General features: G+C 38.2%; 1 protein-coding gene across 6 annotated transcripts in view; it reads right to left on the reverse strand.

Annotated features, from left to right (window-relative positions):
- Nucleotides 1–14,100, reverse strand: part of LOC135090119 (kinesin heavy chain-like) — a 163,804-nt gene that overhangs the window by 71,092 nt on the left and 78,612 nt on the right. For 2 of the 6 annotated variants that reach the window (XR_010261771.1, XR_010261772.1), the window contains exons 21-24: nt 12,993–13,115; nt 10,366–10,501; nt 9,806–9,910; nt 7,881–9,280 (exon numbers count right to left, since the gene is read on the reverse strand). Coding sequence is in view for 4 of the 6 variants with exons in the window: in XM_063986487.1 (XP_063842557.1) it covers nt 9,267–9,280; nt 9,806–9,910; nt 10,366–10,501; nt 12,993–13,115 (378 nt within the window). In the remaining 2 variants the exon portion in view is untranslated. Of the gene's footprint in view, nt 1–623; nt 9,281–9,805; nt 9,911–10,365; nt 10,502–12,992; nt 13,116–14,100 lie in introns of those variants that run through there. The other 4 variants (XM_063986487.1, XM_063986488.1, XM_063986489.1 and 1 more) reach the window with 2 other exon arrangements.

Below are 14,100 nucleotides of genomic sequence, written 5' to 3' on the forward strand. Positions count from 1 at the left end.
CCTCTAAGGATTTCACCCCTCAACACATTAGTGGACATCAGTCAGCTGAGGAGGCAGGAAGTGTGGCTTCTGGATCAGCTTAACCTACAGTAACTATCTATATATCTATATACCAGCCTGGTATATAGACATGGGGTGGCCCATACACAGCACCACACACTCATACTCACATCATTCACATTTTTATCATCAATTCCTGGTGGAAATGATCAGTATCATAGATCCCCCTACTATATCCCATGTATAGTAGGGCATAGCACAGTTGGCCACTTACTTCCACAGCAATGCCCAACAGCATACACTGGTTTGTCCCTGCTCCTTCATATTAAGACTACAGTTGCTAGTTTTCCTCCCCCCCCAACAAAAAAAAATAAAATAAAATAAATAAATAAATAAATAAAATAAATAAATAAATAAATAAATAAATAAATAAATAAATGAATAAATAATAATAATAATAATAATAATAATAATAATAATAATAATAATAATAATAATAATAATAAATAAATAAATAAATAAATAAATAAATAAATGAATAAATAAATAAATAAATGTACCCAATCATTTATCTCTTTTCTACATTATGGTGTGAAAATCAGAAGGTTAAAGATAAGACCAGATATGTATACATTTTAGTAGGTGTATAATACAAGGATACAGTACCACAGGCATACAAAATAGCTTTTTTATTATTATTATTAATATTATTATTATTATTATTATTATTATTATTATTATTATTACAAGTCGTTTCCTTATTGATGTGGTGACAAGATGTGACTGAACACTGAGTTTCATGGTGTGAGTTGCAAGAATGTTCCATTATCCTAGAACATGGAAATGGCATCTTTGTGGATAAAATTTGAACATCTTTCATCACTATCTTTCTTTTCAATACCCAATTATACCTCTTTCTAAATTTTCAATTGACAATTTTTTGTCCGCCTACAATTCAATTTATATACAGATCTTTCTTTTCAATGTCATTAAACCTCCTAAGTTTTTATTACAGCTACCTCTTAACATCCAATTACATCCGTTTCTCTATTAATTTGGATTAGAGAACTGACAATAATTCCTCATCTTGTTCTACAGTTCAAAGTATTACATGATAATCCCATGCAAGATAATATCCCAAAAGTGTAACCATCAGTACGTCTGACTGTGTGGGACAAACATCTGAATGTGGACACGGTGTAAGTAGTACAAGATTTTTAAAACAACGCCACATGAACAGCCACCATGAAAAAACTCCTCAACACGTAAAAATCAAGACACGCACGCACACACACATACATACACCACACCATCGGGAATCTAAATTAAGAAACCATTGCTTCGTCGTGAACAAATAAATGCAGAGTTTTCGCAGTATATTGAGATATAATATATGCTCTTTCTTCACTACACACCAAGAACAGAAAGGTGGGATAGTATACGTACATGATGACATGCTCTGCGGAGAGGAAGCAACATTATGCATGTGTCTGTGTACATAACCAGGACAGCATTACATCTTGCCGTGGTGCTAAGTAAGGGCCATGCTAGGACTGGGAACGTGGTGTGTAACTTGCATACCTTAATAGTTACTATGGAGGGGACTACTAATATACAATACCTAGTCATTATTAGATCCAGAGATTCCGCTTTCTCTCTCTCTCCCTCTCTCTCTCTCTCTCTTTTTCTTGTATAGCAGGTTCCTCAGACCACTCTCTCCCTCACCTTGCTTCTACTACCCACAATAATCATGAGTAATTATTTAAAGCTTTTATTGGACTATAGCTTAATTAACTGTAGTGCTATTATTTGGTATTCACTGTACCTGCTAATCTTCATGCCTGTAACTCTTCACACATAATGATAATTATGATGATTTTTTAAAGTATTTCCTGACTGCCTCTTTCCCCAGTATCTTTTTCACTCAATGTTTTTCATCCTCCTCAACAGGAGAAATTTTGAGACACTGCTTCTCCTTTCCTTGGAAAATCCTCATTGTTGAATATTTCCTATTGTTGAAATAAATGATCAGTCAGATTTTTTTTTTTCATTCACAGGATGAATTTCTTTTCCAGAAAAAATTGTTATGTTGCATTTTACAACACTTGGTTTTCCTTTCAATCTTCTTTATATAAATACTACATTTTATATGATTTCTTCAATATCTTTGGCAATGTTTTAGTATCCTCACACTCCCCAACCAGCAGGCAGCAGGCAGCAGCCACGCCACACACACCCACACCCCACCCCACACCACTGCCAGGGCACTCGGCTGCCCAACACAAGCAGGGTTGTCGGCATCACCTGGAGCAGCGGAGGACTAGAAACATAATAAACAGCCGACAGTAATGACAACCAAGAGTGAGCCTCACACTACACACAGTGTGCGTAGGAACTAACACCTCTGAGCCCCAGGCCGCCCCACTACACTCCTCGGGCAACAGTATTAGACTGAAGAGACGTCCAGCCTCTATACAAAGGCTAATTCAAATGCATAAATCATTAGTGATGGATTACCAACACAAAACATGAGGACAATGCCAAGCACACGTTGTCTTTGGACCAGGGGAACATAAAGCCTTTTCTTCAGTATCTCTCGTGCTTGTGGTGCAAAAACATCGGGGACGTGATATTTCCTGAACTGTGGTGTGAACGAACAGGATGAAGACAACCTCAAAAATGTAATGCAAGTGATGCCCCACGTGACACAAACGACCCCCTACAGCCAGGTCACCTTGGGTCACCTGTGCCTCCACCAGGTGTCAGTGAGCTCCAGCAGTGTGACACAACACTTAGGGACTTGGTTTATTTCTTCAACATGATGATACACACAAATATAAGAGGATATAATTATGCATGTAAGTTATTGACACAGAGAGTAGTACAGTCTTTCAACAACTCCTTGAAACACTGGAAAAACTGTGAGAAAACACTGTATTACATGTGATGATTATATATTACTGACAAAGACCCACCACCGCAGCACAACACAGGGTCTTGAGTAATGAAGTGTCTACATGCACCATATATATATATTTCAACAGAGCAACCATGTAGTGTGGAATTACAACTTCTTTTTACACAAACATTTATACCATTAACGTCACAACCTGGCAAATGAGCCTCTCACGGTAGTACTTACAGTCAATCCTCAATAACAAACTAACATGGTCTTCCCAACACGACACAGGTGTGACACTACTGTTGTTAGATATGAACTGATCTCAAAGGATATGATATTACAGTATGCTGTGTTTGGAATAGTGTATTTACTCTCCACATGAATAAACTGCATTAGATATATTGATAATGCAACAAGTACTCATGATGCCTTGGGTAGTTCATTTTTATCACAAATGAGTGCAGGTGAATCTCAATTTATGAATGAGTTTTGTTCCTTAAAATTCATAAAAACTGAACACTTGTAATTCAGGAACAATTTTAAATTTTAAATCTTTCTACTGAATGCATTTTCATTACTTCTTTGCAACATCTTGATTTTTATTTGTAAATGAAGATTCTATATTTGTAAATCTGGACAAAGGACAAAATTTAATTTATAACTTCATAAATTGAACTTCCATAAATAAAGTTTCACCTGTGCTGTCTCCCCTTCCCTTAAAAGCTTTACATGGTGTACCTCACCAGTGTGGCCTCCAGGGAATGATTCAATGCATCCAGTTTGTAGAGGAAGGAGTTGGGATAATATTGTGATCGCATCTATAGCAATAGGTAAACAATGACATCAGATGTTAGGTAGATCTTAAGAGTTCAGTAAGATAATGACCAACTATTATGGTACATTTACTGTGGTGAGGTTAGATATCTTCAAAAACCACTGAAGAATATTATGGTAATACATGAATAAATAATTAAGTATGCACTGATATCAGACACTTGATGAATCTTAAGGTTTTAGTATATTTTTGAACAACCCATTTTGGAGCTTTTTCTATGGTTAATATCTTCAAAAACCACTTAGGAATAGAATTGTATTATGTATAGGAGTAAATATTATATGCTCTCATCTAGTGACAGTGTGCATGCACTGCCACTGGATGCTTGGGAGATCTTGAGAGTCAAGTATACTTTTGGTAACCTATTAAGGTAGTTTTCTTATTGTTAAATACTTTCAAAAGCACCTAAGAATATAATATATATATAAGGGTAAACAAGGCTCCCTTATACTCAGGAAATACATCACTCTCAGCTTACCTCCCTCGTATATAAGTTAATATTATCTGTACATATAGTCAAGAATTACAAGGGACAGCACATCATTAGCCTATGAGGTGTGTAGGTTTAGTCAACACCACGGCAACAGCCCAACTCCCCCATCTGTCTTAACATTCATCAGGTGTGTAACTCTATGATGGCAACGACTGTGACAATGATGGTGGCGATGATGATGATGATAGTGGTGACTACTGTGTAAATTACTTGGGCCCTCTTTACCAACTCTCTCACTCTTACTTAATTAAATACGGCAAAGGCTTACACTCACTCGTCAATCCAAAAATGAGTATTGCATGAATGAAAACAGAGGAATGTGCCACAACACACGTCAGACTTCCAAGCATGCACAACTCTGTGCCGAGTCGTGGCATGCTCTCCCTCCCATCACTACCAGATCGAGTGCACAACATATGCCACAGTTAGCAGAACACACACCACACATACACATATATACATCAGCTCTGGAGGAAAATTGTGCACCCTGTTATAGCCCAGCAGGTGAGTTCCCGAGTGGAGGAGTCTTCCGGACCTCCTCCACAGTGCACAAGCCTTACAGAAGTGTCCCACTTTTCACTACGGAAAAGTTGAGTTTCATGCTTGTGACGTGCAAGAATGAAAGGAAATGATGTAACACAGTGCTACATCATGGTGAACAGAGATGAGTAAATTTGATGTCAGGGCTTGAAAATCCCATGGTGTATTCTAATGATAATAATAATGTTAATGGTAATGATGACAATAAAAGTAATGATGATAATAATAATGTACATAATTCTTTGGCAACATAAAGCATAAGTCTCAAAATCAAACTAAAAAACATACGAGCCCAATCTGCACATTACTAGTAAGCAGGAATGCTGCTTAATGTAGGTTAATATCAGTACAAAACACAGGTCACTGACTCAACTTGTTCCCTGCAGAACACTGACTTAGGGCTATAACACTCAATAAATCATACACAGCAAAAATTATTGTAATTTCTTTATCCAGCATACATTCAAAAGTTCTCAAGCCTTGACTGTATACATAAAGTGAGATATACATACGTAACAATCATGCTCAACTAATCCACAGCCTTGATGTGAACGAGGTCACAATAAATACAGTGTACTTAAATACACAAAGAACTTAAGCAGCAATAGTGTGTGATAAAAGTAAGAGTTAACTTAAGTCAACACACAGCCTTGAGAGTAAAGGATAATGACTCACCATTTCAGTTAGATCAACCCACTGCATTCTTATTTATTTCCTGTAGCACGAGAGATGCTTCACAAAATGTACGTGTCCTGTAAATATTTATTTCACTCCATGCATAACAAAATTCTAACTGATAAAGCTAAATTCATCCTTCTGCTCCTCAACATACACTGCAAATAAAAACAAGGTCCTTGTTGGCAACATAATCATGAGGTGACAATACTACAACTGAAGACGCACAGTATTTTCCCACTGATCCAAACTGGATTTTAAAATGGATCACTCGTGCTACAGATAAACAAGAAACTGCCTTTTGATATGGTACTCATGTTATACTGAAGGCCGAATATAGTAGTTCTTGCAATAGTGATTCCTAGTGAAATCTATACAGGTATTTATATGCTTAACAAACACCCACAATAATGTATAATGTATATAGTATATATATAATAATTCTCTCTTTCTCTCTCTGCCACAACTCAGTTGACAAAATTCATCATCTACACAACACTCAGCAGAATTCACTAACAACACGAGATTCACTTCCTTTGGTGCAGAATAAAGGACCCGCTGAAATCTTACCTAGAATAGCTAAACAAAGACTTAATTATAGTGGTTGGACAGTCTAGGTTGACTGAACCCCACTTGGACCTTGGTGTTCTTCACAGCTTGACTGGAAAGGTGCCATGTGCCTTGAGTGTCCTCTTATAGGTTTGATGCCCAGCAGCTCCTCTTTGGCTTGACCCTTTCATTCAGCTTCCTGGTGTTTCAGGACACGAGCTGCTGGTGTTACAGTGGTGGCTGTGATGGGATCCCTTGTGTTGTGTGCTGGTTTCACTGGGATCAGACCCCTGGTGTTTCCAAATATAAACTCTCATCCCCCCAAAAAACGCTACTGAATAGTGAACACTTTATCACTAAAGTTTATTATGTACATGTCACGTAAAATACATTATGAATATTTAAACATTTATGAGTTAAAGCATTTTTAAAATATTGACATTTAATGGAAATAAAAGATAAGAAAATTGAGTAACTATTATTTTGTCCTTCTTTGTCCCTATGTCAATCTGCTAAATAGTCTTATACTAACATTTCATCATTGAATACAATTATTTCCATGAATCAGACCCATTTTCTTTAACTTCACCCTTTTAAATAAAGACAAAATCATGGAAGCAACAAACTCTGAAAATGAATTATCTTTCATTCTTCATGATGTGAGAAATGATTAATCTTTTCTCAGTTAAAAGTTTACAGCTCCATGTCTGCATTTAGTTCTGTATGTACTTCAAGCTGATAAGTGAATCAGTATAGAGTGGACAGGTGGGCAGGATCTTTGTTCTCAGTGCATCCAATCAGACTAAAAAATCAGAGCACCCGACCCCACCTGTCCTCTGCTCACCTGGTCAAAAGGGTCAAAACTAGGTGAGAAAAGGCTAAGTAAGCTGGGTCACTTTCAATCTCAGTCTGAGAGGGCAAAGAAAAGACATGTGGTCTGCTGGAACAACTGTAACTACATTTTTTTTAATTGTGATATTCAAGGCTGACCAAGCTTCACTCAGGCCTCTTGGATCATCATGTCCTTATTGGTAAGACTGATGAAGCAACTGTATATCATGTTGGGTACCATTCTCAGCCGGTTCTCTATCACAACTTCTTAAATAAATTCGTTTTCAAAATACAAGTCAATGACATTACACCAGAAGATCAATATTTACTCCATTTCACTTGCTTTTTATTTATTTTTTTCTAGTTTGTCTACTTCGGTTTTTTTGTATGATGAAACTTTCATATTCTAGAAATGATGGAAATAAAATACAGTGTCTGGATATTAGTAGACTAAGGTTACTCTCATAAATCCCAAGGCAATATTGTGCCACTAAAAACACATAACAGTGATTTAGTAGCAAAAGGAACGGCGTGCAGTGGCGAAGGGGAGTCCGAACACACTGCACTACATAAGAAGCCACTGGACGCTGATGGTAAAGTTAGATTTAAGAAGCAACGGACTACACTATCCTTCATTCTCGGTTCTTGTCAATGATGCACTTTATTTAAGTCAATAAAGCACAATTATGGTGTGTGTGTGTGTGTGTGTGTGTGTGTGTGTGTGTGTGTGTGTGTGTGTGTGTGTGTGTGTAATATATATATATATATATATATATATATATATATATATATATATATATATATATATATATATATATATATATATATAGCGTAATTCAACACGCTAATAATTTGTCACATTTTCGAGGTTGCAGACTATACTAATTAACCAGGCCTTTCATTATCAGTTCCTGGCGGTGACAAACATCACATGCGTCAATGAAACGCAAGTAATTAAGGCAGAATTAAAGCAAAATCCTGGATATCATATAATGCGTCACACACAGCCTCCTGTACTGAGGCTCCAATACCATGTTATGCGGTCTGACACTCACCCACGCGGCGCCCATTGGAGGTGGCGAGGCCTCCGAGTCATCGCCTTGGTGTTCAGCTACAGGTCCAACACTACACACGTACACACGGAATTATGAGCACTATCGCAGCTGCGACCAGCCGTCCCCGCCCTGCCAGATGTGTTTTGTTGACATCGCCTGCACTCCATTAACGGTCTTCCAAAACATCTTCATACTCCTCACTTAACTTGCATTCTTTGGTTTAATGCTCTCAATATCTAAGCAAATAAGTTACAGTTATATGCCATCTTGGTGTATCTGTTTGCAGTAAGGCTCCGATAATGTTTCATTTACTTATATTATTGGAATGCCCTGCTTCGATTTGCGCGCCAAAATTCAAAACATCACATGTCACCGGTCCCTTAGAAAATATGCTATACTATTGCTTCGTGCCAATTTTCCTCTAAACCATAACAATCGCGCAGCTCGACACAATTTTATGATGCATTATAACTAATAAAAATTAGCCATTCCAACAAATCACACCAGAGGAAAAAAATCACTATATGGCATGGAATTAGCAGATAATCCAAATTGTTTAAGGAATAACATGACATGAATGTCTGCTTTGAACCCAGACAATGAAAACACAGATAGCCTGTATAAGAAGAGGTTAGATGCACGCCAGGCAGTTGGTTAGGTTAATGAATTGGACAAGGTAGACAAAGAAGGACATTTAGAAAGATATCACAAATTGTCATGGGGGATTGGACATTAACTTAATTGCATATCTCTTTTTTCCAATCTCAGGTAAACCGACCTCAAAGATATCTGAATTGATGGATGAAATTATCTGAACTGAATTAGAATAAAGGAAACCAAAGGTGTGTATAGTTATCTTGAAAACATCACAAACTGATCTCCCAGTACAGGCAAGCCAAGTAGTGACATTACAGTTAATATATTCTAAAAGACCTTTTTAGTCCATTGGTAACACTCAGGAATGATTAGAAACCCTTCATACTTGTCATCTATTAAATTCAAGGTTCACATCCCTTGCCAATCTTGGGTGTTGATAAATTCCTTCCAGTTATAATATTCTGCCATCACCAGATATCCTCACCAGACTATAGTACTCAACAGAGGTGTGAAAACAGAGGCAATACACAAGACATTGAGCCCTAAAACAACACACACAAAACCTATGCATGATGCAGGACACTAACAGATGAATATCACTCAGGCCAACAGTAGCTAGCTTAGGAATTACAAAGGCAGATGAACGCTAGTTATTCTTTTTTTTACTTCAGTCCAGGTGAGTGTGAGAGGCCGGTGGTGGTGTGGGTGTGTGGGTGGATGGGTGCCGCCTTACAATGTGCCAGGCTGCTATGTACTGCTGGCATCTTGGGAGCTCTGAATGGAGAGTGTCTAGCTGTTGGAGGCTGAAAAGGAGCAGATGGTATCAATGAGGATGTCTATTCACAGCACACAAAAGACAATTAGAGTAACAGAATAGCAGCCGGGAGATGTTAAAGAAAGCAGGGCAGACTAATGACTAGATGGACAGATGAGTTTTGTTGGTAAGCCTGGAATAGATGATCAGCCAACAGAGAAGTGTGGAGAAGGTTGGGAATCACCTTTATCCAATAGGGACTGGTAATGAAGATGATAAGCTATGACTTATTTTGAAACACTTAGTTCTCTCTCTTCTCTCTCAAGAATTATTTTAGTGAACAATGGAGATGACTAAATAGACGGGTTCTCATGGGTGGTTTTTTTTTCCACTGATGGTGAGAATCCTTGTTGAACCACCACCATAATCATGAAAACTCCCCTGAAACCTAAAAAAAAATTCCACTAGATCCCACTAAAACTGATTGAGATAAGACACTGAAACATTTGGGAATAGAGCTAATAAACTGTGGCAATTACTGCACATGATACACTTCTGATGGGATGACATTCACCTACAAACTGGCGGGGGAGTGGAGCGTTGCCTGGCGCACGTCCCATCATGCCCAGAGCACCGGGCCGGGACAGGAGGCTGGCTGGACCCGTGCGGATTGGTTTGGCTGGAAGGGAAGAAAGGAAACGATTTCAAGGTGGAATGATGGAATGAAAGCTATACAGATAAGTAAATAAACTAATTAACCCTTACTGACATGGATTCTGTACTTAATAAAAATTGTGTGATTCAATTATTTTTTATGTACTAATTTATAGCTATTTCATTGCCATGACTTCTCAAACTTAATGAAACAGTTTGATCAAGTTAAGAGTACAACATCTTGAAAGACACCATTCACAGCAAAACAATTAAGTAATGTACTAATTCAAACTTTTTACCCAACATAGTGCATATAGACCATTAACACCAATTATTTCAGTCTGTGCTTCACTATCACAACACAAGGATCAAATATTTTCTTAGGAGAAAATCCACAAGTGAAAATGTCAGGAGAAGAATGTCAAAGGGAAATGTGCAGTGAATGTTGTTATGCTTGAGCCTTCACTCTCTGTTCCTTACCAATATGTGCTCCTTGTCCCCTCCTGGCCAGGTTCTTCTGCCTCACAGCCTCCTTGATCCTGTCCACCTCATACTGGTAGCGCTTCCGGTCCCTCATGGCGCCCTCCTTGGCCTCCTTCAGGGCTGTCTCCAGGGCCTATGTGGGGAGGAGCAAAGCATAGAATTACTCCTTGTAACACTAATGCAAAGTGAACAATAAGGAATGTTTTTGTTTGAAATTGTCTAAGTCAGAATTTTGCTTATTCTCCAACATTTTCAAGCATTTCTGAGGAGCCTAAATGAAACAGAAAGCATACTATTATTTCACCTCTCTGTGATCCACCTCTTATAATAACTTATCTTGAAAATGTTAAAAAATGTTGGAGAAATAGATTGCACTTCAAACATACCCTTGATGATTAAAAAAAAAGAAAAAAAAATCACATCAGAATAACACTGAAAATATACAAGACCAAAAGTGAGGGGGAAGTATAAATAAAGGGAACAATAAACATAGTATAATGTGTTGGTATAAAGAAGCTGAAAAACAAAACATAGAAATCCCACACACTCAGGAGTTACCAGTGCCAAGATGGGGTTCTCACTATCACTAGGAAAACAAGAATAATGCAATACTCACGTGGAAACTGTGAAAATTCAGGGAATAAAAATGGCCATGGTGGGTACAGTGGATTGAGGAGACAGTCTAACATGTGTGTCTGACTCTGAGTGGTGGCAGAGTGGGGTGGACGACACAGGTGAGGGAACAACACCAAAAATATCTAATGTGCTGCTATACAGACCACTAATAAAACACTTTGGAGATGTAAAGACACACACACACATACATACATACACATACACACACACACACACACACACACACACACACACACACACACACACACACACACACACATACCAGACCCAGGTGAAATATTGGGCTGAATATCAAAGTTAACATCAATGTGAAAATCTCACAGACAAAATACTGTGCATTGTATTGTTATAACCTCTGAGTTTTGATAAGGTTTGTCAAGACTGGAAAGAAATGAATATTATACAATTCCATAAAGGAGATGATGAGAAAAAATCCACAAAATTGCAGATCAGTATCATTAAAAAGTGTGACTGCTATGATTTGTGAAAGAATGATGATAAAGAATAAATGGATGGAGTTCTTGGGGAGACAAAACTTACAGTGAATGTCAATTTGGTTTCAGAAGAGGAAGATCTTGTGATGTGGACCTATCATGTTTTTACTGGAGTGACAGACATAATTCAAGAAAAATCTGTCAACCACATGTACCTGGATCTATACAGAGCTTTTCATAAAATACCTCACAAGAGACTGTTGTAAAACTGAAAATACTGGAGGAGTGAAGGATGATCTTCAAAGGTGAATGGAAGACTTTTTAAAGAACAGAGAAGTAAGGACAGTTGTTAATGGGGGAGTTTTAAGGAATACAAAACTAAGAACAGTTACTGAAGATCAGTAATCAGAATGATGCACAGTACCAAAAGGAGTTTCACAAATATCTGTTCTATCACTAGTCATGATTGTGATATGTATAAACAACATGGTGGAGGGAGTAACCAGCAGTAAGAACTTCTTTGTAGATGATCTGAAACTATTAAGGAAAGTGAAAAATGATGGAGATTATGAAATACTACAAGGAGATCTAGATAGGATATGGGAGTAAAATTAAAGATAGAAACATGGAATTTATCCTTACAAAGTGTAAAAGATTGATTTTGGCAAAAGCAGCAGTTCATGTATAAGTACTGAAATCATCAGCAAAGCTAAGGAGAAAAACAACCTGAGTTAAAATTTCAAACAGCTTATTACTAGAAAAAAGAAGAAACATCAAACAAAATAGCAAAGGGAAACCCTCAAGCTGTTAAGAAATATGACAGGCATTTACTTACGTGGATGAAGAGATGATGGGGAAGATAACTGTTACAAAGATACATCCAAGACTCAAGTATGCAGAAGTAGTGTGGTCACCTCATGAGAGGAATGTATAGGGAAATAGAAGAGAGTACAAAGAGTAGCAAACAAAATGGTACCTAATTTAAGAGATCTTTCATATGGAGCGAATGTCTAGGTTGCAGCTCCCAACCTTTGAAATCAGAAGGGAGAGAAGAGACTTGACTGTAGTTTTTAGAGTGATAACGAATGAAACAACTAGATAGAGAGGTTCTGTTTGTGTGGAACAAAATGGACACAGGGAGAGGTGAAAGAAAGCTGAAGAGGACCACTTGTAGGAGAGACATTAAGAAATACATCTCTTCCCACAGAGGCACAGAAGTCAGGAATGATCAGGATGAGAGAGTGGTTCCTGACTTTAAGAAAAATTTGGATTCTAGTATATAAAAAGACAGAACAGTATGAGGATATAGCTCTTTTCCTGTATGTCACAATTAGTCCACACACACACACACACACACACACACACACACACACACACACACACACACACACACACACACACACACACACACACCACACACACACGCACACACACAAGGGATAAAGGAACAGAACTACCACAATCCTGAGGTCATCATCATTGTGCTGGAGGGATCTAAGTCATGTCAGGTCAGGGGGTGGGTGGGGTGAGGGTGGTGGAGGGTGGTCAGCTCACCTTGACCCGGGCCATGGTTGCCACAAGACGTTGCTCGAGACTAGGCACGGCCGGGAGGTTGTGTGGTGGTCTGTGCTCCTCTAGCCTGAGCGAGGAACTGAGCAAGGCTCCCTCATCATTGATCTATAGTGGTGGAGAGAAGCATGGCAACACCCCTATGTGATCCATCCGGGAGACGAGTGTGAATGACATTACGTCCTCAAATTTTAGCAGTGCTAGAGTAATCAGTAGCCATGTACACTCTATAACCTAATAGAGAAAAAATCTTGGGTTTGTATTGTGGTGAAAAAAGTGCTACATTTGGTGTAAACAAGACACATGCTGATGGGGATATGATGCTATGTATATATAGTATATACAAACATGTTGCAGAACCCAGTTATGTAAACTTGGTGCAGGTCAGGTATCTGTGTGTCCATGCAAACACTCCTTCATTTCACTAGGCAAATTTGAAAAATATAAACTGTAAATGCAATAACTGGCACTGTAATCTCACTGCACATAATGAAGGATGCACAATTAACACTTACTCAATAATGTGGTAATCAGTCCTGCTTATCTTGCCTCACCATCAGTGACTCATTGACGTCAAAAAACAAAAATAAGCAGCAATGCATATGGCTGTCACGGATCACACACTCCTCATACAGTGGCCTCCTGCTCATCAGTGGTCTAAGTCAACAATATTCTAGGGTGTTGCCATTTTCTCTAAACCCAACCAAGGTTCCATTTCACTTCAGCAAAGAATCAGTACAAGCTTGGAGAATCTATGTGGTCAGTTTACTGTGAGGTGGATGAGGGATCAGTCTTACCTTAACACACAGCACAGCACGACAAAACTGTAAAACTTCATTCTAATGGACTAGACTGGAGGGGAGGGAGAGGGTGTTGTTAGGACATGGAAGTCTGCTAAGGGGGTGTAGTTCTTCCATTAATTCAATAGTGTTCATTATAATTGATTTGGGAGTGGCATGGTGTGTCTTTATTTTATTTGCTTTTTCCCTTGGCCAGTCTCCCTGTCACAAAAAAATGTGTTATAGTTGTATTATCAAATCAGCTGTACTAAACCACCCACCACTGGGCTGTGTAAGAGTGCAATGAAAGTGAA

This window comes from Scylla paramamosain, chromosome 34 (assembly GCF_035594125.1).
Source record: "Scylla paramamosain isolate STU-SP2022 chromosome 34, ASM3559412v1, whole genome shotgun sequence".
Lineage (NCBI taxonomy): Eukaryota > Metazoa > Arthropoda > Malacostraca > Decapoda > Portunidae > Scylla > Scylla paramamosain.